This window comes from Xyrauchen texanus, chromosome 13 (assembly GCF_025860055.1).
Source record: "Xyrauchen texanus isolate HMW12.3.18 chromosome 13, RBS_HiC_50CHRs, whole genome shotgun sequence".
Taxonomy (NCBI): Eukaryota; Metazoa; Chordata; class Actinopteri; order Cypriniformes; family Catostomidae; genus Xyrauchen; species Xyrauchen texanus.
This window is the reverse complement of record NC_068288.1, coordinates 15,373,374-15,398,887: the sequence shown is the minus strand read 5'-3', so window position 1 is coordinate 15,398,887 and position 25,514 is coordinate 15,373,374. Positions and strand designations below refer to the sequence as shown.

Here is a 25,514-nt window from a genome sequence, read left to right as displayed (position 1 = left end):
TGTAGTGGACTTCAGGAAGAAAGACGGAGAACACAGCCCCATCACCATTAATGGAGCACCGGTGGAGAGGGTCAGCAGTTTCAAGTTCCTCTGTGTCCACATCACTGAGGAACTCACATGGTCCGTCCACACTGAGGCCGTTGTGAAGAAGGCTCACCAGCGCCTCTTCTTCCTGAGATGGCTGAGGAAGTTTGGAATGAACCAACACATCCTCACACGGTTCTACACCAGTACTGTAGAGAGCATCCTGACTGGCTGCATCACTGCCTGGTACGGCAATAGCACCGCCCACAACTGGTATATATATATATATATATATATATATATATAGTCTTATTGAGTATTTTATATAGAGCTCCACCCCTAACTCGCCGTGACTCAATTAGCTCCGCCCCCAACCTGTTGTGACTCCATTAGCTCTGCCCCAAACCTCTGCCCAGAAACTGCTGTGACTCAATTAGCTCCGCCCCTAACGTGCTGTTACTCCATTAGCTCCGCCCCTAACATCCGGCCTGAAACTGCTGTGGCTCTATTATCTCCGCCCCTGCTGTGACGTATGGCTCTGCAGCTCTGCAGATTGATATATCTCGGATGTAATTCATTTATTGTTATTTTCTTCTTTGTATTAGATGACACTGTACATATTGTTGTTATATTTGTACAGTTTTATTTACAATTTTGTTAAAGAAGTGTATATTATGATTGTTATCTTTGTATTGTTTGTATGCATAAATAAAAAAATAAAAAAATATATATATATATATATCTCGGATGTGCAGGAGAATCATATGAGGAAGAGTGTTTTTGTCAGAGGCAGCTTAGGATCTCGCGAGATTTGGATCTCGTGATCCTGTTTGAAGATGGCGGCTCCGCCTGACGAGCAGAGTTTAGAGTCCCGTATCAGTAAGTCAAACACATTTTAACTTCAGATTTGTTACATTCAGATGTGACACTTTGGATAAGATGTTCGCGCACTGGTCGGGACTGACGCTTGGCGGAGGCGCTTTATTGGGCGCAGATGAAGAGCCATCATGGGGTTGTTGGCAGTGGAGTTAGCATGCTAACGCTGATATGATCAAGTTTCTGACACTTGTTTTATTTTTGTGTGTTTGCTGTTTCTGACACATGTTTTGTTTTAGTGTGTTTGTTCTGGTTTGACTGTGATCTATTCTGTAATGCGTTGGAAAGTAGTTGCTATCTCTCTGTGTGTAAGATGGGAGGAGTCTCTGTTAGAAAACAGGCTCAAATGATCAATAAGATGTTGAATTAAGATGTTTAATGACAGTAAATGTGTTTTATGTCTCTATAGTGTAAATCCATTTACAGACTGTTCACTTACTGTGCAGCTCAACTTAGTGGAGGATGTATAAATCTACTTCCTTAAAGGGGCCATGTTTCCTATTTGTGTTCAATCTGTTTTGCTTATAGTGCTTTTCACAATAAATATAGTTTAAAGTAGCTTTACAGAAAATCTTACTGTAATGTCTTAAATGTCTCAATCCCTAGGAAACAGCTTCATTGAAAAACTTCATTAAAAATCACTCCTTAATGTTTTTGTTGGACCCACTTTATATTAGGTGGCCTTAACTACTATATACATTTGATACAATGTAGTTTATTATGTACATGTTGTTGCATTTTATGTACATTTAAAACACTTGCATTTAATTACATTTGTAGTTGCACTATTCATTTTATCCCTAACCCTTACCCCTAATCCTAACCCTTATCCTTACTCGTATTGTATTTAATTTTAGTACATGGTGGTTAAGGCCACCTAATATAAAGTGTGACCTTTTTGTCTTTAAAGAAATTATTCACCCTAAAATGATAATTCTCTCATAATTTACTCACCCTTATGCCGTCTCTAAATTGTATGATTTTAGTTTTTCTGCGGAACACAAACAAAAATGTTTTGAATAAGAAATGATGTGAATATATACTTACAATGGAAGTCGATGGGGTCCCACACTTGCATGCTCCAAAAAGGACATAAATGATCCATAAAGGTGATCCACATGACTCTTGTGGTTTAATCCATGTCTTCTGAAGCGATATGATGGGTTTTATCCTGATAATTGAGGAAGCAGTCACAATGAATGTGGCTCTTATTGGAAAGATAATGAAAGCTTAAAAAACATTAAATTAAATGAAACAAGATTAGCATGTGTACCAGATAATATTTTATTAAAACATGTCCTCAGCACACTGGACAAATGAAAAAGTCTCTATATTTGCCTGATCACATATCGCCAGTGTTATCAGCCACTGCAGCTCTCACATTCAATCTGAACGAGACACTGGCATCACATCAGACTTCATTTATTTTTACAATGCACATTTTAATTTAGTAAAACAAACTGAAATCACAAATCATTTGTCATATTAACACACTCCAATATCCAGTGTCTGGTGTGTAGTGAAATTTATCCCAAAATACTGAACACAAGTCTGTTTTGTCTTCTGTAGAAACGAGTGCATCACGATTGCAAAACTAAAGCATAACATCCACTGGTGATGATTAAATATTTACTATTTCCTATCATCCCAATAAAAAATTATATATATATATATATATATATATATATATATATATATATATATATATATATAAAACACACGCTGAGTGACCACTTTATTAGGAACACCTGTAAATCTACTTATTCGTGTGATTATCTAATCAGCCAATCGTGTGGCTGTAGTGCATAAAATCATGCAGATACGGGTCAGGAGCTTCAGTTAATGTTCACAACAACCATCAGAATGGGGAAAACATGATCTCGGTGATTTTGGAGCGTGGCATGATTGTTGGTGTCAGACGGGCTGGTTTGAGTATTTCTGGGATGTTCACACACAACAGTCTCTAGAATTTACTCTGAATGGTGCCAAAAACACAAACCCATCCAGTGAGGGTCAGTTCTGTGGATGAAACACTTGTTGATGAGAGAGGTGAACGGAGAATGGTCAGAATGGTTTGAACTGATAAAGTCTACAGTAACTCAGATAACCACTCTGTACAATTGTGCTGAAGAATATCATCTCTGAGTGCACAACATGTCGAACATTGAGGCGGACGGGCTACAAAAGCAGAAGACCACGTCGGGTTCCACTTCTGTCAGCCAAGAACAGGAAACGGAGGCTGCAGTGGGCACCGACTGGAAAAACATTGCCCGTTCTGCTGAGGCACACAGATGGTAGGCCCACTGCAGCCTCAGCTTTAACAAATATCTGCAGCATATATCTTGTAAAAGTGTGGCAAGAGGCACACAAGTTGAAATGACACGTTACCATTGCTTAACAACTTTGGAGGTCATGGTAGGTGTGTCTACTCAGAGTTATTACTAAAATCAAATAATTCAAATCTTATGACCGTTGATTAGTTATGATCATCTTTAATCTCCATTGACAGGTTTGAACTTTTTCTCACTATATACTGACTTTTCTTCTTAACTGTTCTGTGTAACCTGTAGACAAAGCTACTAACCCTTTAAACCGAGAGACTGACTGGGAGAGTATTCAACTGTTCTGTGACCAACTCAGCAATGAACCTGAAGGGTACGTCCACATTTCAATTGTTTGCAAACCTACATTCCCTTAAAAATGTGCTTATAAATGCACAATGAATCAGTCCTGGAGACATTTAACAGGTTACAATGACTCAAAGATGCCTCCTCTATGTGAGGTATATAAAAGGGTAAATGATGTTGAGTAATTTATAATCACAAACTCGAGCCTGCAGCTTTGACATCTTCATGTGTGTAATCCAGCCTCTTAAAGCTCCCAATTAACCAGATAGGCTCAAACTAAATTAGTAACATTAAGATAGCATGCTCTTGTAAATAATCCTCCTACATATGAATGTTTAAGGACCCCGTCTTACAGTTTTGTTTTCATGTCTTTTAAATCTATTGTGTGTTCAGTCCACAGTTGGCGACCAGACTTTTGGCTCACAAGATTCAGTCCCCTCAGGAGTGGGAGGCCTTACAGGCGCTCATGGTAAGACCAGCATTCAGGGCTTTTCACTGGGTGGGATTGGATCTTTAGTCTGTTGTTGACGATTGGACAATATTTATAATAAAATCATAGTTTTAGATGTTTTTTGCTTTAACTTTTAGTGTTAGTTGAAATTCACACTTTTTTGCAGATTAGGGTCTGTATACACCTTGGATTAAGATCCGTCTCAGGTGATCCAAGTGGTCAAGCAGGACATGCCACCATTCACAGCTGGCAGCAAAATGTGCTCCTGTTTATTATGTCATACCTCACTCGCTACGTCAGTGTGTTACTGCATAATGATAAAATGTGCGCACTGTCTCTTGAGCAGAATTCAAAGTTATTTTATTTGAGTACCTGTATTAACTGCGCTTCAGATGTGTTTGCTTCACATGATCTGTGTTATTGCATGTTGCAATTTGATCACGTACAGAGGCGTCGCTAAGGCAGAATGATTCTGGTCTAGCCCCAGATGTTTTCTGTTCAGAACTCCTGTGAAAACCAAACGTTAGACGTGTCTTTCAGATCAACTGCCCAGGTGTTGTTGAGTGGATTAAATTATATTCATCTCACATTCGGCATGTTATATATGCAAAGTATCTGATACATTTGAGCTGTGTGATTACATTTAGATTTTTGCGTGAGCATGGTCTATGCCATCACAGTACCAATTGCGCACGTGAAATGATCTGCCCTGCTCCGTTCTACTCCATTCATGGAGCACCACGTGTCAAACTGGAATAAAGAATAACACAGAGCAGATTGCTTACTCAAGTGAAATCAGACTTCCCTAGACATCATGGTGCAGATGACAACATTTATGCAACCCATTTTATTTCTACTGAGAATTTTCTAGTTTTAAGCACTGTGGAGGAAGTCAAACCTCTAGAACAGACAGCCCCAACGTGGAGCATCTATAGGATGTGCTGTACCAACAGTCTGATCTACAGCGGCTCCACCTCGCAAATTACAAGACTTGAAGGATCTGCTGCTAACGTCTTGGTGTCAGATACCACAGGACACTTTCAGAGGTCTTGTGGAGTCCATACCTCAACGGGTCAGAGCTGTTTTGGTTGGTGTGCGTGTATGTGTGTGTGTGTATATATATATATATATATATATACAGACAGAACTGGAGTAACTGAGTCAGGTTTGTAGCCTCCTTGCTTCAGGACTTTGTGATGGTCACTCCAATATCTTGACATTGTTGCCCTTAAGCCTAAAACTAATTTGTGACCCAAGCTTTAACTTCCTGTCTGATGTCTTGAGATGTTGCTTCAATATATCCACATAATGTTCCTTCCTCATGATGTCATCATCTATTTAGTGAAGTGCACCAGTCCCTCCTGCAGCAAACACCCCCACAACATGATGCTGCACCCCCATGCTTCACTGTTGGGATGCTGTTCTTCACCCTTTCCCCTCCAAACATAACGATGGTCATTATGGACAAACAGTTCAATGTTGTTTCATCAGATCAGAGGACATTTCTCCTAATGTCAGATCTTTGTCCCCATGTGCACTTGCAAACTGTATTCTGGCTTTTATATGGTGGTTTTGGAGCAGCGGCTTCTTCCTTGCTGAGCACCTTTCAGGTGATGTCCATATAGGACTCGTTTTGCTGTGGATCTAGATACTCGTCTACCTGTTTCCTCCAGCATCTTCACAAGGTCCTTTGCTGTTGTTCTGGGATTGATTTGCACTTTTCACACAAACTACGTTCATCTCTAGGAGACAGAATGCGTCTCCTTCCTGAGTGGTGTGATGACTGTGTGGTCACATGGTGTTTATACTTGTGTAATATTGTATATGGAGAATAGTGTGAAGCCTCCACATGTGCTACGTCTCTGTGGTAACGCTTAACAAGTCACGTGATAAGATGCACGGATTGACGTCTCAGACACGGAGGCAACTGAGATTCATCCTCAACCACCCGGGTTGAGGCGAGTCACTACGCCACCACGAGGACTTTGAGTGCATTGGGAATTGGGCATTCCACATTGAGGAGAAAAGGGGGGAGAAAAAAAGAGAATGCCACAGTTATTTAAATAGAAACAGCCATTTGTAACATTTTAAATGTTTATAATCATCTCTAAACTACATAATGTGCATTGTGATGTAAACATATTCTTATTTCAGGTTTATTCTCCTTCACGTACACTTCACTACCGGTCAAAAGTTTTGAAACTCTTGACTGAGATGTTTCTCATGATATTAAAAACCTTTTGATCTGAAGGCGTATGCTTTAAAATATAGACAAAATATTGACACAGTTAAAAACAAGTTTGATCGGTGGTTAAACGTGTTCAGACGGTTCCCTCGTAGCTGAATGAACGAATAAAATAAAATATGCAGAAAATCACATTATTACAGTTGTTGTGTATGAATTTTTCATGAATTTTTGCATGTCTTTGTACATGTTTTGGTTAGCATGTTTATTTTCTATACATTAATGATTTATAATTTTAATGTGTGGATACTCTTAGCCCCAAATGTTTTGGCCTCAGCCCTGATGTTTTCAAATCCTAGAGACACCCCTGGTACACCTCTGAATGTGGTTAATTGAACCGTGAAAGCATTTTTACGTCTGTAACGGATCTTAATACCAGGTGTTAACGGGATCAAAGTCACATGTTGCAACTCGTTTTTAACTGACCACCAAGTGTCTGGAAGCAGCAGCCCATCGGTGTCTCTGGATGGCAGAAAGGATATTCATGCATTTAGCAACTCACTTTCATAATGCTTTGAATTCTTTCCAAATGGGAAACCACACTGAAAGTAAGAATGCTGGGAATTTAATTGAAAGAATTGTGCTGCAGCTTCTATGAATGATACAGACAACTTTTGTTGCTGTTCTTCCTGTTTAATAAGAAGTGATTGACTGTGTGGCCTGTGTATTTGTGTACGAAGGTTCTAGAAACATGTGTGAAAAACTGTGGGAAAAGGTTCCATAATGAGGTGGGGAAGTTCCGTTTCCTGAACGAGCTTATCAAAGTGGTCTCCCCTAAGGTACGTGTGTGTGTGTGTGTGTGTGTGTGTGGATTAATTCAGTGTTGGGCTTGCTATGCAGTGCTGCCTGTGTTTTATGAAGTCCGTAATAATGCTTAATTTCACTCTGGACATTGTATATAAACAATTAAATTCATGCAGTGTTTTCATAATCAGTGAGGCTAATTAATTAGATTCCCAACATAATCACTAACCCATTAAGCATTTGTCAGATACTGTCTCTAACCCCGCACCCTTTTTTTATTTTATTTTATTCAGTATCTTGGTTCTCGAGCCCCCCAGCCAGTGAAGAAAAAAGTTTTAGAAATGATGTACAGCTGGAGTGTCAGTTTACCAGAAGAAACAAAGATATCTGATGCTTACCAAATGCTTAAGAAACAAGGTAAACGTTCCTGATTCCTCATTGTAATCGTAAAGTGTGATTTAGGAAGGCCCTGCACTACAGATGCATTTTGTTAATGTAATTGTTGTCATGGTCATTCCTCATCTCTTTCCAGGTATTGTAAAACAGGACCCAGATCTTCCTGATGACAAGCCACTCCCCCCTCCACCGCCCAGGGCCAAGAACGCCATCTTTGAGGATGAGGAGAAATCAAAGGTAGTAGAGACTCCGGAAGGGGTGTAGCCCCTATTGTTTCCATTAGTTTTCTCATTATTGTTATTTGGGGCCAAGCCCTATAAGGGCAAAGTAAATAAAAATCAAATCAAATTATATGGTTCATCTATATCATGTTTTGAGGGTACCTGAACAGTTTGGAGACAGCATCACCTGTAGTTCAAAAGAAAACAGTCTTTTTAGCAGCTTAGCATTCTGATCGATTAGTATGTTAAATGTAAATTATTCTCTTTAAAAAATAAAAAAAAACCTTTATCCCCTTTTCTCCCAATTTGGAATGCCTAAGTCCCACTACTTAGTAGGTCCTCGTGGTGGTGCGGTTACTCTCCTCAATCCGGGTGGCGGAGAACAAGTGTTAGTTGCCTTCGTGCCTGAGACGTCAATCTGCGCATCTGATCACGTGACTCGTTGTGCATGACACCGTGGAGACTCACAGCATGTGGAGGCTCATGCTACTCTCCACGATCCACACACAACTCACCACACGCCCCATTGAGAGAACCACTAATCACCACCACGAGGAGGTTACCCCATGTGACTCTACCCTCCCTAGCAACTGGGAATTATTTAATTCCATGTGACTGCCTTGCACTCAGGTATCTGTGTGTGTGTGTGTGTGTGTGTGTGTGTGTGTGTGTGTGTGTGTGTGTGTGTGTGTGTGTGTGTGTGTGTGTGTGTGTGTGTGTGTGTGTGTGTGTGTGTGTGTGTGTGTGCTGTGTATTTTCCCTTCTGCGCTTCTCATAGTTAAGATATGAAAATGTGCGTTAGCTGTGCTTATTGTATGTGTTTCGTCAAGTAGTATTTATTTGCATAACACTTTTCACAACACATTGTTTCAAAGCAGCTTTATAGAAATGATGCTGTAACAAAAGATTATGCAATCAAAGTCCTCATTGTGAAGTTAGAATGAATAACGAGAAAATTATAGCATATATTCTTTTAATAATAATTGTTATCTAATTATAGTTTAGTTTCAGTTTCGTCAGCGATCCAAATCAAGTAAATAAAGTTTTGTCTCCTTCAACGTCCATCCTTTTCTTAATTTGGTATCATTGTGTAACACGAGCCCTATGCAAAGACTCTATTGCGGCTGTTGTGTTTCACTTTTTCCCTATGCTGACATAGCGCTGTTTGGGCGAGTATAATGTACATATGTGGCTTAAACATCCAGATGTATTTACACTTTACTGATTTTCGAATGAAATGTGTTTCAAACCTTCTCCAGCGGTGATCGGATTTATTTCCATCTCGTTTCTGTCTTGGAGGGCATTTGCACTTGATATTTTCATGATCGGATTAGTGACCAAGTGTAAATACCCCCTTAGCTTTAACTACAAAAAATGTTCAGTAATTGCTATGTACTTTCAACTTAATGTCTCTATTGTTCACACTTGTGTGGTGCAGTGGTTAATTAGACAGATGGCGGCACGTGCAGAAGCAGCAGCTGCTCGGCTCCCTTTCCTTTCTCATTCTAGTTCTGTTAGTTAGTCTATTAAGTAAAGGAGAGCACTATATAGATAGGAGTTGACTCCTTTCTTCACCCCGGAGATTCTACGCACCCTGAAGCCCATCAGAATTGCCATGCCACCAGTGATGGGGCGCAGGCAGTGGAGGGAGAGGAAACAGAAGAGGGAAAGCGAGCCAGGCTACGGGCTAGGCTAAAAGCTAACCCTTACAGATGAGCTTTACTGAGCATGTTCCTTGCAAACTCCAGGTCTCTCACCAACAAGATGTATAAATTAGAGCGAGAAACATGCCTGACTGTGTGACTATCATCACAGAGACCTGGCCAAACCAAAACGTACCAGACGTTACTATCGCGCTCTCTAGCTGATCTGTTTACAGAGCGGACCGAACGAAGGACTCCTGGAAGAGCAGGGGAGGAGGACTGTGTATCTATGTAAACAACAAATGGTGCACATCTACGGACATGGTGGACAAACACTGCTGCCCGGATTTGGAGCTCCTAACGGCAATGTGTAGACCGTTCTTTCTGAGGGAATTCACAACAATAATAATCGTTGCAGTTTATGCTTTGTGGGTGAGGACAGAACTGGAGGAATATGCTGGTTCAGTCCTAGAATATATATATTTTTGCATGGAAAATGTGTTGACGAAGAAGACAATAAAGGTGTTTCCCAATCAAAAGCTATGTCTTAACACCAATGTTAGGGCACTACTCAGGGAGCGGGATGCAGCCTCCAGGACAGGTGACAAACAAGCCTACAGTGAAGCATGGGGGAAATTCTGGAGAGGCATCAGGGATGCAAAACGCAAATACAAACAGCGCATTGAAGATCAATTTGACAACAACAACCCTCGCATCATGTGGAATGAGGTCAAGGCACTGACGCACTACAAAGCTAAAAATCTGCTGCCAAATGATGATGCCACACTGCCGTATGTCCTCTACCAGTTCTTTGCTGCTTTGCCACTCAGAGGGAGCAGGCTGTTCTACTCATCAACCCATCTGACGGAGAGTCAACTCTGGTCCTTCAGACCCATCAGGTGAGGACCATCTTGAGGAAAATCAATGCAAGCAAGGCAACTTGCCCTGACAGAGGACGGTTACTGAAAGCATGTGCCGATCAGCTTGCAGAGGTTTCACAAACATATTCAGCCTCTCACTACAACAAGCTGCTATTCCAACTTGCCTCAAATCCTCCACCATCATTCCAGTGCCCAAAAAATCATCTTTGAAGGACCTGAATGACTACCGCCCTGTGGCACTAACACCCATAGCTATGAAGTGCTTTGAGAGGCTTATGCTCTCACATATAAAATTAATCATACAGCCCAATCTGGACATGCACCAGTTTGCCTACCTCGCAAACCGCTCCACAGAAGACACCATCAAAACAACTCTCCACACCGCTGACACGTGGAGGAACCAAACAGTTATGTGAGGATGTTATTCGTGGACTCATTCAATACAGTTATCCCCCATAAACTTGTCAGCAAACTAAACAATCTGGGCCTTGGTTCCTCTCAGGGTCACAATTGAAACCATCCTGACTAATTGCACCATATTGTGGTATGCCAGCTGCACAGCCACCAAGTGTTAAGAACTGCATCATGTGGCGAAGGATGCCTAGTGCAGGGGTTCTCAACTGGTCCCACCCTGGGACCCACATTTTCCCATGGTCATTAAGTCGCGACCCACTTTTTTAGAATTCAACCAACAAAATTTATTTTTCAAAAATAACTGTTGAAAACACTCATCATCTTTTTAAAAACATAACCCTACATACATGTATATATTGTCCCCTGCAACGTGCATTTCAGAGCATATTAATAAGTAACTGGACCCTGACAACCGCATGTACAAAAGTTAATTAAATAAATAAGGCCACATAAGATATTTTTACTCTATTCAGAGCAAATTAATAAGAAACTAAGGAGGACCATGACAACTGCATGTACAAAAGTGAATAAAATCAATGTCAAAATCACTCAAAATAAATAAGGCCACAAAACAAGATACTTGTTTGGAGCAAGGCAGCTGTTAGACACTTTTGTGATGCCCTCAGCTCCTGGAGGCGTCTTTGAAAAAACTCCACCGGCTTGTCTTTCGATCGCGGGATGTTTGGTTTCTAAATGGCGCTTCAGTTTGGACGGTTTCATGCTCTCATTGGCAAGCACTTCACTACAAAGCACACACTGGGGTTTCTGTCCCTTTTATCCTCAATGTACGAAAATCCATTTTTTAAATAGTCTGGGTCATATTTGCGCTAGCCATCTCGAATCTGAATGTCAAAACAAGCGTAAAGACAGGATGGTTACCATGGCGATGGTTACCATGTCTACCATAGTAAACTACCGCACGTCTCTGACGAATGCCTGTCAAAATAAACCTTTTTTCAAAATAAAAGACCAATCAAACATGAGAGCCACATTAAATTTATTTATTTATTTTTTGACCAGCTTACCGAGACCCACCCAAAACAGGTCTGCGACCCACTTTTGGGTCGCGACCCACCAGTTGAGAACCCCTGGCCTAGTGCATTGTTGGGATGGAGCTCCCTTAACTGGACACCATCTATGCCAGCAGACATGGAATATATTGATATATAAATGGTATAGAAAGCAAGCAGCATAATCAAACACCACACACCCCGGTCATTCCCTGTTTGAACCGCTGCCATCCGGCAAATGGTTCAGGACAATAAAATCGACAACCAACAGACTGAGGAACAGCTATGCCAGAGCTGTAGCTTCCATCACACCTCTCCCACAGAGCAGTGAAAACAAACTGCACGTGCATACTAGACCATACAGGGTCTAACATACTTGCACTAACGTCACTTTTGACCGTTGCAAATAGTCACCTTCAGCACATGTAGCTGCTACTGCTGTCTTCTCCAAAGTTACTGCAATATTTTGGTACTGCTCTTATTTATTTGTATTGTTATTATATTAGAGTTTCATTGTACCTGTGTGTAATGACAATAAAGATAATTCATCTTCTGGTTTGAGTTCTGGACTATAGTTATAAAGAATAAGAGTTTGAGTGCAGTAAATGGCACTTTACATTTTTATTTTTTTTACTTCTGTTGAACTTTGAGTTTTCATGTTGTGGTTACAATATATAAGCTTTACTTCACTGCAAAATTTCTGTTTCAATGTTCAAACCATTTAGATGTAGCAAAATATTTCCTCAATCGTTTTGTACTCTCACCTTTTATCTCTTGCAGCATTTATACATTCAAGCTATGGGCTTCAATCCAAATCCAATACTGTGTGTTAAGTCATGTTCATTACAGTCTAGCTCCAATAATGACATAAAAGAACTGGAAAAACACCGTTAAAGTAGTCCATATGGGAGAATATGGATGCAGTGCGAGGTTCGGACGTGTGAACATTGAGCTCTGAGCACTTTGCTAGTTTTAATACTATCAATGTCACAAACCGGTAAGATTCGAAACACTCATATACATATATTCCTCCTTGAACAGTTATGGACAAAGAATTAAAAATCCTTAAAAAAAAAGCTGACACCCCATAGCAGCAGGCCCCGAGCCCAGGACTCTATTTGGTTGAAGTGCGGGGAATTCGGCGAGAAATGTTGATTATGTCGGCAATGCTGATGAAGGCTGTTGCTGACTTGGAGGATCTTGCTGTTATACACGATCACTGCCATGAGTCTAAATTGGATAAAAGTGATTAAAGTGGATTTAGAGCATGTCTGGGAGAAGTTGGAGGACTTTGAGAACTGTAGCCGGTGGAATGACGTCCATTTTTTTGGAATTCCTGAGGCCGAAGAGGGTCAGGATATGGTGAGATTCCCTGATGGGCTCTTTCCGAGTCTGCTCGACAGCTCACAGAGTTCTGGATCAGTGATCCGCTGAGGGAGGAGTAAAGGAAGGCTTTCTTGGAAGAACCACAGCATTTTCTTGTTCCCAGACTTTGTGAATTCGACGAGAGAAATGTGATGGATTCAAAGAATGCAAGAAACTCTTACATGAACGGAAGATCGCTTTTGCACTGATGTTCCCGTCCAAATTGAGATTAGATGCTAAGGATGGCCACAAAATATTCACATGTCCCCAGCAAGCAATGTCCTTCATAAAGCCAATGTATTAAGTTATTTTGTGGTACTCTCATTGCAGCCGAGTGGACCAACACACTGAACATTTGTTTGACTGTACAAGGAAATGGAGGGCTTTTTTTTTTTTTTTTTTTGGTTCTGCCTTGTGGCTGAAGTGTTTTGTGGAGGAACACACCTTCTGGACAGTTATGTGGATAAATCTACACGCTCTTTGTTCTTATTCTGCCTATTGGCTGGAGTTTGTTTTATAGATTATGTTTTGTTGTGAAATTCTATCTCACGAAATGGAAACACCGGACATGAGCAATCCGATTTTCTTTTTGTTTGGTTCGGGGGGAAGTTTGGGGTTTGATTGTTGCACTAATGATGGAATGTTGTCTAGTATAGTGTTTCTTCAAGAAAACCCGGATCCTTCTGATTCTTAAACAGGACAAAGATCCAAGTGAGTGTAAGAGTTACCGTCCAATCTCCCTGATCCAGCTAGATGCAAAATTTTGGCTAACAGATTAAGTTATGATATCTCTTCATATAGATCAGGTGGGGTTTATTCGGGGCCGCAGCTCTTCTGATAACATCAGGCGTATCATGTGATTAGTGGTGAATGATCAGACTCCGGTCGCTGCATCTCACTTGATGCTGAAAAGGTGTTTGATATGGTAGAATGGGATTATCTTTGTAAGATTTTGGAAATATACGGGTGCGGGAATACTTTTATTGGATGGATTAAGTTACTTTATAGACACCCGGTAGCGGCGGTTCAAACAAATGGATTAATTTCTGATTATTTTACTCTGAATGGGGCACCGGCAGTGTTACCCTCTTCCCCCATTATTGTTCTGTCTTGCCCTGGAATCATCAGCAGCTGCGATAAGAAAGGAGGAGGATTTTCCAGGGGTGATGATGGGAGGTGTAGCAGCATAAACTTTTACTTTATGTGGATGATATTTTATTATTTGTGGGGATGGGGATTGGGGAGGGGTAATAGTGCGGGGTAAATGTTGATTCTGTGTATATTTGTTTTACTTTTCTTTGTTATCTGTATGAATCAATGAAAAAATTGTAATCAGAAAAAGTAGTCCATATAACTCATAGCATATGATAATGCATTTTATTCAAAGCCACTTGAAGAAATGCGATGGCTCTGTGATTTGCCAAAGACTGTTTATTAAGTAAACATGCACATGCAGCACCAGTGTGTTTGTGAATACTGCTGCTTTGACACACACAAGCACGAGCACCCTGTTGATGCATTTGCGGCTATTTTCATGTGAGAGCGCTATCACGGCGAACAAGATCTCATATTTAGATGCTCAGTAGTTCTGTTCACTTATAATATGCATTTAGAACGGCACTGGAGGAGCATTTTATCATTTCTTATATGAATAAGAAGCAAATTAAACTACTGTGAACTAGCCCACAAACAGACACAGACAGGAGAGTCAAAATAAAAGTGCGAGGGAAGGTTTTGGGAGGAAAACGCCCCTTCACCATCTCTGCACCAGGTTTGTGTACATGGCAGGGTTAAAACTGACTAGACTCTTTGGACTATTGGCTTAACTGCACATAGGTCAGCAAAACAGAGACAGAATATCAACGAGGAGCAAGTTATGACATTTTGATGAAAGATTACAAGGTCAAAACAATGTTAAAAGAAAACAAATGTGCATGTATGAATTGTTTCCAATAAAGTAACATGCAATGAGAAAATAAATGGGGGTCAATTTTGATTTCACTTTTAACAACTCACAGTTTTTGGTCATGTTTGTGTGCTTACTACAGAAGTCACGACTGATAGCAGACTGTGTGTATCAACTACTCGACCATTTGTTCCCGACTGAGGTTCTGCATACACCAAAACGTAATTATTAGTGAAACCCTAGATCTCTGACTCTAGATCAGTGGTTGCGGTGTGAAATCGCTCGCTGCATTCATGTGCAGAAAATGTCACTTTTATAATCAATTAAAATACAATGTAATAAAATCTGAAACTAAGGCAGTGTAATTAGTGGATTAAATATGATGTTTTTTGTAGCATTAAACCCAATATCATCTTTATTTTTACTGTACATTGCGTCTCCAGTTTATATAGAGCACTGCTTGTGTTTTAGAAGCACTCTCGGTGTTTTTGATCAGGAACCGGGCCTGCTTGCATTTAATCTAAGTGCAAACATGATGATAAGTTATTTTAGTGGAGTTACCTGTAATAACTGAGATTCAGAGGTGTGCTTGTCATCTGTGTCCCTGCTTGCTGATATCAGGTACACTGAAGAAGTTTCATGAAGTTCTTGTGCATGTATTTGCTTTTTAAAATGTTCAGATTGCAGTTATTTCCTTTTAAATCTGCTTGTAACTGGCGAAGTTAAACCAGTTTTAGTGCATCAGTTGATTGACAGGTGAGTAGGTGGCACTTGGCTGCTGTGAAACTACAAGGCCAAAGGTCACATGCGTTGACCACCTCCGACTTTGGTTGAGGTGGAAAAATCTCAAAACCTTTTACACCTGTCTTGAGATTTTAAACATGTTTTTGTAATCCGTCATAGCAGGAGTGCGCACACTGCAGGACTATTGGTCTCTTACTGCCATCCACTATTCTTTTTCCTCTCTTGCTTTCTCTCTTCCTCTCATTGTGTAGATGTTATCCCGTCTTCTGAATAGCTCACACCCTGAGGACCTGCGAGCTGCAAACAAACTAATCAAGGAAATGGTTCAGGAGGTAAGTGTGTGTGTGTGTGTGTGTGTGTGTGTGTGTGTGTGTGTGGACGCAAACCAAAATGTAATTATTAATGACAAATAAATAAGATGTATCTGTGCACAAAAAGCTTTTTATTATGTTCACTTTTAAAACAAGAAAGTATTATTGAATCAGCGGTAGGTAGAGCAGAATCTCTAGCATTGACACATTTATAGGTCATCATGTCCATCCCCTATACACCATACCTTTATTCACAAAAGCAAACCTGTTCTTTGTGTGCTTAGCATGTCTGCTTTTTGTAATGCATACCGGTGTGTGCGTTCAGGATCAGAAGCGTATGGAAAAGGTGTCGAAGAGGGTGAATGCTATTCAGGAGGTGAAGGAGAGTGTTGGGCTTCTCACACAGCTCCTGGGAGATTACAGCAAAGAGACTAGCTCACACAACGAGGAGCTCATCAAGGTCTGTCTCTCTCACACACACACACACACACACACACACACACACACACACACACACACACACACACACACACACATATGTGTCAGAAAATACCCTCTTACACTCCTGAACAGCACTTTGCTCAGGTACTGGATCTATGGTTAGACAAATGTCCTGTGACACTCGATACAGAGCAGCAGAGACATTTTCCACATAATGGAAGTTGAGTATTTATTTGGACCGTTATTTTAAAGCCTGAATTTAATATTTAATCAATAAAAAATATTGCATAAAAAATAACACAATAAATCATATCCTCTGACGATTCTGTAAGGAGGGATTTTCCTACTGTAGGGAACACCGTTTATCCATGAGAGAGACGTGTGAAGAATGATGAGTTTCAGTCAGTTGAGAGAGAGTTCACTGAAGACTGTAAACAACTGTAATTATATCTCTTACAAGTGCAAAGTTGTGATGGGGACCAGTGCAGATATTTCTAGACTCTTACAAACATGGAGTTTTGTGCCATGACTTAAACGCCCCGATTCAGAGCTGCGTCATGGTTCATCTTTCAACACAGATGGTAAGCAAAGTATTGTAAGGGTTGCAGGTTTGAAATAAATCCAACAGGTTCCTTTAGAAACCGTTGAGCTCCTGTGGCTTAGTCACGTGCTTCTTAAAACTGCTAAGTTCCTAAAGTAACTCCAATATGTTGAGATTGCCCATCTCAAAACTATTAATTCAGAAGTCACAGTAAAAGCACTGAAAGAAAGTTTTGCCCGCTCGGGTTAGGGTAGGGTTAGGGTTATACCCGCTATGGTGTTCCTGAGGAGGTTTCTGTTAAAGGACTCTTCCTGCAATTATACTTGTGGGTCATTGAAGGTTGTACAAGGTGTTATAATGAGAAATCTTTTAAAATACTTTTGGCATTTTCTCAAAAATTTAATCTTTGTCCAATTTGGTTTCATACATTTTTGAAAAAGCTTTATAGCATTTTCTACAAAAAAATCAATAAAATAAAAAATGCTTTCTTGTCACCTTGAATACATGCTTATTTTTTAAATAACAATAAAAGATGATTCTGCACTAGTCATGACGACGTGTTTAGGAATGTCATCTTTTAATGAGACTTTCCCCCCTTTTGTTTTACTGTCTCTGGACACCACATGATATTTTTTACTTTAAGCCCCAGAAAGAAAATATCAGTATGTCTTTAAACTCCGCGATTGAAATGTTCATAGAAGAGGTGTATTCATGTAAATGTTTTGTGTGAATTGGATTTTTTATTTGAGCGTCACTTGAAAAACACCTGAACACAACATGCAGCTGTTACCCTCTGTTATTGTATTTATGATTCATTTCATGAAAAGTATCCACGTTATGATCATGAAAAGGGGTTTGTTCTAGATCGCTCGCTCACTGCAGACACATTTGTCTGCTCAAATCTACTGCTCGACCATGTCTGTAAGATTCATGTGAACACAAGAAGGACAAATCATCCCATCGCAAACTCCGACATAACAGCAGTTTTCTGAAAACACTGGCAGGTGTTTTTCACCGTGTAGAGAGAGCTCGCACGCTCAAGGATTCCCAATTGCGGGACTAAAGCGTCACTGGCAGCTGTGTCCCGATCTCAGTGGGGGATTTCACCTATAGAAATCTGGCAACCTCACACGTCCAAATCTAATTCTGCATGATTTAAAGTCTGTTATTTATCAAACGTATTGAAATTAAATATTTTATTTGCATGATTAGTTTTAAGTAATACATGACTCAATTGATCTAAAGGGGGGATGGTGGTTTTACATGAGGGATGCTTTTTGGTATTTCTTGCAACAAGGGGGATGGCATCCCCTCGTATCCCTCAACTCGAGCCCTGTGTGTACCACATGAACCCAGGCCCCTATAAAGCTGACCGTGCGTGGCCTAACCTACATGAGTTTTGGGAAAAGGATGAGAAGGGACAGCTGTGACCAACTAAAGACCTACAATTGGTACCTACTTGGTACAGACTGAAAAAGGGATAGTAAGGATATTTTAATTTGTCTATATTTTTTCCCACCATTTTGAATTTCTGAGAAACATACCTCTTAGGCCGTTTGTCCGATTCACACAAAATTTGGCATTTAACCTTTAGGGACCCTCCTTTTTTAAAGAATTGTGATTTGTCAAATAGTTTCAATGAAATAACCCAATTTCAATTGATGTTTTGGCCCACATTCACTCATCCACCTATATCTTCTGAATGCAATGTCCATATTTGACGAAACTTGTTATACTCTGTCAACAGAACATTTTGAGGATGCATGCAAAGTTTCGTCCAATTCTGCATGTAGGGGTTGCTTCTAAATCCTCAACCATTTGATTGAGAAAGTTGACATTTGGCATGCATCATCTTTGGAGCAGGTGCTAACTTATCCTTAAAACATAAATCTGACAAATCAACACATGGCAGCCAACAGCCAATCAGAATTCAGAAGCCAACAAATTAATTTGTGAATGTGTGATGTCATGAAACTTGGTATAGACATGACTAACTCTATGATTACTTTTAAGGCTTTAAAGAATACAGAATTTTTCAATAACAAATCATTGCACAGGAATAGAAATACAAAAAAAGTCATATTTTATATTCATATGCAATAGTAATAATTTATACTGTATTTCTGTCCTAATTCTTCACTCTCACGTTATGTTAGAACCTTCAAGCCCTTATTTCACATGAAAGAAAACATTTGAAGTTCAATGTGCATTTGAAAATGTTTATTTATCATCTCATTTACATTGTGTGTATGAGTCAAGAACATTTGCCATTGCACAAATAAAACAAGTGAAACTATAAAAACCCTTGCTTGTATTTTCGAGTTTGGCACGCCCATCAGAGCACTTTAAAGCGGATCATGTTAACCCACTGCACTGCTCTGAATGTGCCTGGTCCGTTTATTTGAGGTGCTACAAGAATGGAATATGAGACACAAAAACACATCATGGTATATCTACACTATATTCACTTAAAATGCCCATCTGTGGATCGTAAAGTGTGACTGGAATATGAAGTATGGTACCTCTTCACTTTCACATCGCACAAATCAATGGACCCACAAACGGACCGTACACTGACCCCCTGAGGTGCTGCCGACTGCAGGCCAGTGATGGGCTTGTGTTCAATGATATGAAAATAAAACAATATATTGATTTCTAAAGCCACTGTTTGTAATGTTTTGTATTCATCTTAATTTGGGGGAGTTTCTCAGCAAATATTGAATGCAATTAATCAATGCAATTATTTCCATGAATTATTGGACGTATGTATTAAATTACATTAAAAGTTATAGTAATTTTATCAGCAGTGTTTATGTATATGCTAATTTTGTTATTTGATTGTTGTCGTTGCAGGATCTGTACCAGCGCTGTGAGAAGATGAGACCTACTCTGTTCAGACTGGCCAGTGATACTGAAGACAACGATGAAGCTCTCGGTGAGGCGTGCAGGGCAAAGCCAAACCTGTAATTATACTAATAGAGCCTATGAGCTGTTTTAGATGAACAGGACGAATCACTGACACGTGTTTGTCTGCAGCGGAGATCTTGCAGGCAAATGACAGCCTAACGCAGGTGATCAACCTGTACAGGCAGCTGGTGACGAGAGAGGAGGTGAACGGAGACACCGACAGCACGGCCAGACTCACAGGTACACTGCTGATGCCTGCCATGTCCTCTCAGGGTCGTCTGCAGATGTTCAGCATGCACACATCTTAATGGAGCACCATAAAGATTTCTCACTGTAGCACGAGTCTTGAGGAGTTCTTGTGTATTACACTGACAGTAATGGTTATTAAGTGTGATTTGATCCTCTTGGTGTTGATAGGCAGCAGTACAGCGCTACTGGACCTGACAGGACTGGACACTTCCTCTACAGCTCAGTGTTTATCTGAATTTCCCTCTCAGACGCTGCCGTCACAGGAGCTGAGCCTCAGCCTTCTGGACGATGAGCTCATGTCACTGGGTGAGAGCACTTATTTGAGATTACCCTTCACTTAATCTGCTTGTTGTTTTGAACCAAGGGATGGCAAATTTCAGGAATTTTCATTATTGATTGTCATAAAATGAATAATCGATTAATTGTTAACCGTAAAACTGCAAAACTCATGTGGAGGACTCCAAATAATGTACTTGTAGCGTGCTGTTTAAATGTAACATGTTGCACTTTATCACATTCACGCCTGTGCAGTAAACATAATGTTCATTTATAGAGAAACACGCTAATTACGTAGAGCTCGCTTCGTCTTTACGAGCAAGGAAGTGTGAAGAGAGACAGATGGTGTTGCCAGATTAGTTTTTATGATTTTTAGCCCAATGATTGTTCAAAACACATCTGAATCTATAAAAACAGCCCAAATAGTGAAAATGTAAATCAAGCGCATTTTAACCGTAATACCAAAGCACAACCTTCACCAAAAAATTGGCAACAAAACTAGAAAGTTCCCAGAAATCTTTAATTGTACCCGTTTATCTTCTTCACACAAACCGACACACTGAAATAAGAACAAGGATGTTTCTCTGGATATCAGGACCAATAATAACGTCGTTGTGCTCCGATTGAAATTATGCTTTTACTATTCAATACTTTTTGAATGTCATATTTAGAATATAATGTAATGCGTCCTTCCTTTTTACGATGTTGGGGTTAATTCCAACTTCTCTTCTCATGGTTACTGAAGTGTATTAATTGAAGATCGATAAGCTTAATCAATTAAATTAACAACAATTAATTGAGCATGGATTAATCATTAACATCCCTAGTTTGGACTGATTGATGTGATATTGATTGTGATTTAAGAGTCATTGGAAGTGACATCATTGATTGATCATGAAAGAACAGTTTAATGCTTTTGATTATTTCCATTTTCTTTTTCATTGATCGAAACTCGACGTGTCAAAAAGGGCCTCGTCTGGACACTTCCATTGACCATTTTGTATTAATATTCTTTAAAAATGTGAAACCCAATATTATGGTTTATGAACCCATTATAATGAGTATTGTGGTGAGGTGATTTCTCTGCTGGATACCTACTTGAATTGATTTCTGATTTATAAAATCAGTTTATTTTTGAAAATTGTCAGTTTTTGTCTATTTTGCTGAGATCTAAAGAAATCTCTCCGTTAAAGGATGAAAATATAAATGTTGACGTCAATTCAGGTTTGTCATTTTGAACACATTGCAGGCTGATGGAGAAAAACAAAATATTGTTCCTTCTGGAACTCCAGTGCAAACATTAAGTTCAAACTAAATGACTTTAAGATGCAGTGAAAAACGCATCCTGATTTCTCCCTTTAGGCTTGATGTTGCTGCTTTAGAGGGTCGTTCTTGACCGGATGGGATTTTGTAAACTGACTTTATCATAATCTAGTTCAACAGAACATCTGCATTTGTGCTACATGTATTGTGAAAATCATCAGTATTAAAAGCTTGTTAGAATCTACTAATATATATCAGATTGTTCAAATTAAAATGACATTTATAAAGATATGAAGTGACCATGGCAACTGTGTGTAGGAAGTACAGTTGTACAATACTGATGTTTGTCTCTCTCTCAGGCTTGACTGACATTGAACCTAACATGGCACCTTCCCAGTCAGACACCACGACGTGGAACACCTTTCAGGTGGGCAAGACAATAATAAATGACATTACTCAGGCATGTGATTGGCTAATGACAAAAAAGCAGGAAAATATACTGAGACCCCCAGCGGCCGATCAAACTGGTAGCTGATCTATAAAGTAAAGCAGGACCCGTAACAACTTATTTGAACAAAAAATACATTTTAATTTGTTTTACAGCTAGATGTGCAACATGCAACTTTTTTTGTACAGTATGACACGACAACAACTGATTTGAATTTAAAAAATAAAATATATCTTTTTACATTTTTTTTTTTTACCAAACTTAAAATGCTTCATGTGCAACATATATTTTAACTTATTTTTGTTTTACATTTTTACCCAACTTTAACAGCTAAATGTGCAACATGCAAATTTTCATGTCAAAAGAAGGCCTCAATTTTTGTATGACTGACTCTTTAGCCTTTGTACTGTAGCAAGCTTTTTTAGAGCCTCTACACGTTTCTTTTGGAATTTGTCTGAAATGACTTTACATAAAAACACTGTCACAACCATTCACAAGAAATTAATTTATAAGTTGCCAAAACCTTGAAAACGACTTATACATCATACAACGATTCATACAGCAAAGTTTTAAGGGTGGCTAGAAGTAGCTAACTTAGCTATCTTATTATTGTATAGCTAGCAAATACAAGTAATGTTAATGCAGCTTAAACATCCTACCATAGTGGAAAATCAATCAAAATCGCTCATCTAATCAATCGACAACAAATTCAAATTAATAACTTATAGGTTAGAACTGTTATATAGACACAAGCAATAATACACACCCAGATCATCCGATCCGGCGATGTTCTTGACAGGGACGTCGTCACTAGGATTGGAAGATGGGGGTGTTTACATGCGGGACTCTCCCTCTCTTCTGTGCGAGGTTTGGAGCTCGCGATTCTAACCCCCCCACCAGTTTTTTTTTACAGATCTACATGATTCACGTAGGCCACATTTTCATGTCGGAAAATCCGGAATTCCAGATTAATCCAGAAAAATCACATCCCTGATTACTTGTATTGTTATGGTGTGATAAGGATCATGTATATTTATGAATTATGTAAGTGTATCATGGATGCCTGCATAATGTTTTTTTTATTAGTCATCAGAGTCTGTAGACACACCTGTTGCAGCGGTCTCTTCGATGCTGTTGCCAGTGGGATGTGCCACCAAGACTCCTGTGACATCAACTAAAGCCCTAGATGAGTTAGACATGTTGGGTAAAACCCTCCTGCTGCAGTCTCTACCCCCTGAGAGTCTTCAGGTCAAATGGTAAACATAGAACCGAGGCAAAAAGCTGATATTCACACTTTAAAAATGTACAGCGCAGAAATAAACATGAACTCTTTCTCAAAAGGGACAAACTTCAGTCTTGTTCCAAACCCACCCTACGAGACCTTCAGATCAAGTCTGGAAACAACTCTGCATCGACCCCTAGCCCCATGTTGACTTTTGAGCCAGGAGCTCACCTGAATTCACAGCCTACCGCAGGCGTCACTCCAGCCTCGACCCCCCAGGATGACATATCATTAGCTAATGTGACTGTGCCCCTGGAGTCTATTAAACCTAGTAAGTTTAGGGAAGCATGTTTTTAATTACAGTTGTGCTGATGAAATGTGAACATGCATTCTGAGTACTGATGGTCGTGTTGGTGCTCAGTGTGTGTGATTTACGTGTGTCCTAGTTGTCTTTGCTGTTCAGCATTTGTTTTCATGCTTTTCTGTCTGTGGCCTTGCAGGTACCTTGTTGCCCGAGACTATCTTCGATAAACACAGCCTTCGGGTTTTGTTCCATTTTGCAAGAGAGTCTCCACCAGCCCGGCCGGATGTATTGGTTGTTATAATCTCCATGTTGTCCTCTGCCCCTGTGCCCATCACAAACATACGATTCCAGGCTGCCGTTCCTAAGGTAACTCCATTCATTCATCCATCCATCCATCCATCTTTGGTGAATCTCTATTAAACCCTGAAGTTGTGTGTGTTGTGGTGTGTTGTGTATGTGTGTGTACAGACTATGAGAGTGAAGCTCCAACCACCATCAGGATCAGATTTACCTGCCTTCAACCCGTTACTGCCCCCTGCTGCCATCACACAAGTCCTGCTGTTAGCCAACCCTTACAAGGTAACCCTCTGCAATAGTATTTTAGATATATTTGTCTATAATGTGTAAACTTATTGACTCATTGAGTCTTTGTTGCTGATGAAATCTGATTGTGTTCATTTCTTTAAGGAGAATGTGCGGTTGCGATACAAACTGACATTTGATATAGGAGAAGAATCACATGACGAAAGTGGAAATGTAGAGCAGTTCCCTCCACCAGAGACCTGGGGAACCCTTTAGAGGAACAGACTAATTTTCTGCTCCCTCTGCTTCCTCATGGCAGTTCATATTGAGATTTTGTCAATGGATCTGGCTTTCGTCTCTCTTTGTCCTCTCATCTCAAGGCCTCCTCTCGGTGTTTCTTATGAGATGAACTGTTTTAAACTCAAAGTTCTTCTATTTTTTTTTCCTGCTCCATCTGTGCAATGTTTTCTAACATGTCAGGCCTTTTTCTGGGAACTTTAAATGTTTGTGTGTTTGCTTGTACTTGTTTGAAATTGAAAAAAGGGGAGTTTTGTGGTCACTAAGATTACTTGAGAAGCTGTAATGAGGTTGTAGGACTGATTCATTTTCAACACTGAATGGTTCACTTTCATATATATATATATTGATTAATAAGTTTATAGCTTATTTTCCTTGATCATCATATTTGAGTTTAATTATCGAGCTGTATGTGCTTTTATTGATAACACACCAAACAAAAAAGTCCATTCCTCAACGAGAGCTCCAAATTAATCTATATTGCAACCCTTCGATCATCCATTATGATTTCTGTGTGTAATACTTTTCATGATGATTTATTCCAGAATTCCCAGTGGGAAAAACATCCACTCTGAAGTGGTTTAAATCTACCACACATGCCTGTTCAGATGTCCTTCATGCTAGTGTGAATAACATGTGTGTTTGGTGCTTGTTTTTAGTTTAGCAGTAAAACAGAAGCATTTAACACAGTATTTCTTTATTATTTTATTAGACTTTCTCTGGGGGTTCACAACTTAATCTTGACTCAAACGTGAAGTACACAGTAATGATCACTTGTATTGTCTGACCTAGAAACTATTCATCTTTCACTTGCTTTTCCTAAATTATGTTGCAGAGATCATTTGGATATTTAATGGTACCTCTGTGATGATTTAAGTATAATCAGGATCATCTACTAATTATCTTACAGTAAAACTGAAATGTGCTCCAAAAGTTGCCTAAACATATCTAGTGAGAAAATGTGGCGCCATAGATACTCGTATGGGTCTGAACCGCTGCAGATCTATGATAGTTATCCAGTTGCATCCCAGATAAAATCCTTTCAATTATTTTCCACCTGACAAACTGTAAATAATATCGGTATTGCTATTGTGTACATTTGCCAAAAACGAATATGAAGCGACATGGAGGAGTGAAAGTAGTGCAAATATGTATTTAAGGGAAATAAAGTTATTCTTATTCTCTG

General features: G+C 39.6%; 1 protein-coding gene across 1 annotated transcript; it reads left to right on the top strand.

Annotated features, from left to right (window-relative positions):
- Positions 1-833: 833 nt before the first annotated feature.
- On the top strand, positions 834-25,453 carry gga1 (golgi-associated, gamma adaptin ear containing, ARF binding protein 1). The gene is made up of 17 exons (XM_052140962.1): positions 834-903; positions 3,471-3,555; positions 3,921-3,996; positions 6,904-7,002; positions 7,261-7,384; positions 7,500-7,600; positions 15,799-15,879; positions 16,184-16,318; positions 19,694-19,775; positions 19,877-19,987; positions 20,165-20,302; positions 21,895-21,962; positions 23,070-23,239; positions 23,325-23,536; positions 23,706-23,875; positions 23,978-24,088; positions 24,197-25,453. The coding sequence occupies exons 1-17, from the start codon at positions 861-863 to the stop codon at positions 24,305-24,307; spliced, it is 1,917 nt and encodes a 638-aa protein (XP_051996922.1). The 5' UTR covers positions 834-860; the 3' UTR covers positions 24,308-25,453.
- Positions 25,454-25,514: the final 61 nt, after the last annotated feature.

What these genes read in the sequence shown, in the direction of transcription:
- gga1 (XM_052140962.1), top strand. Translation starts at nt 861, where the DNA reads ATGGCGGCTCCGCCTGACGAGCAGAGTTTAGAGTCCCGTATCA. An exon ending in TCAAAGTGGTCTCCCCTAAG is followed by an intron (nt 7,003 to 7,260) that starts GTACGTGTGTGT and finishes TATTTTATTCAG; the next exon opens with TATCTTGGTTCTCGAGCCCC. An exon ending in CGACGTGGAACACCTTTCAG is followed by an intron (nt 21,963 to 23,069) that starts GTGGGCAAGACA and finishes TTTTTTTATTAG; the next exon opens with TCATCAGAGTCTGTAGACAC.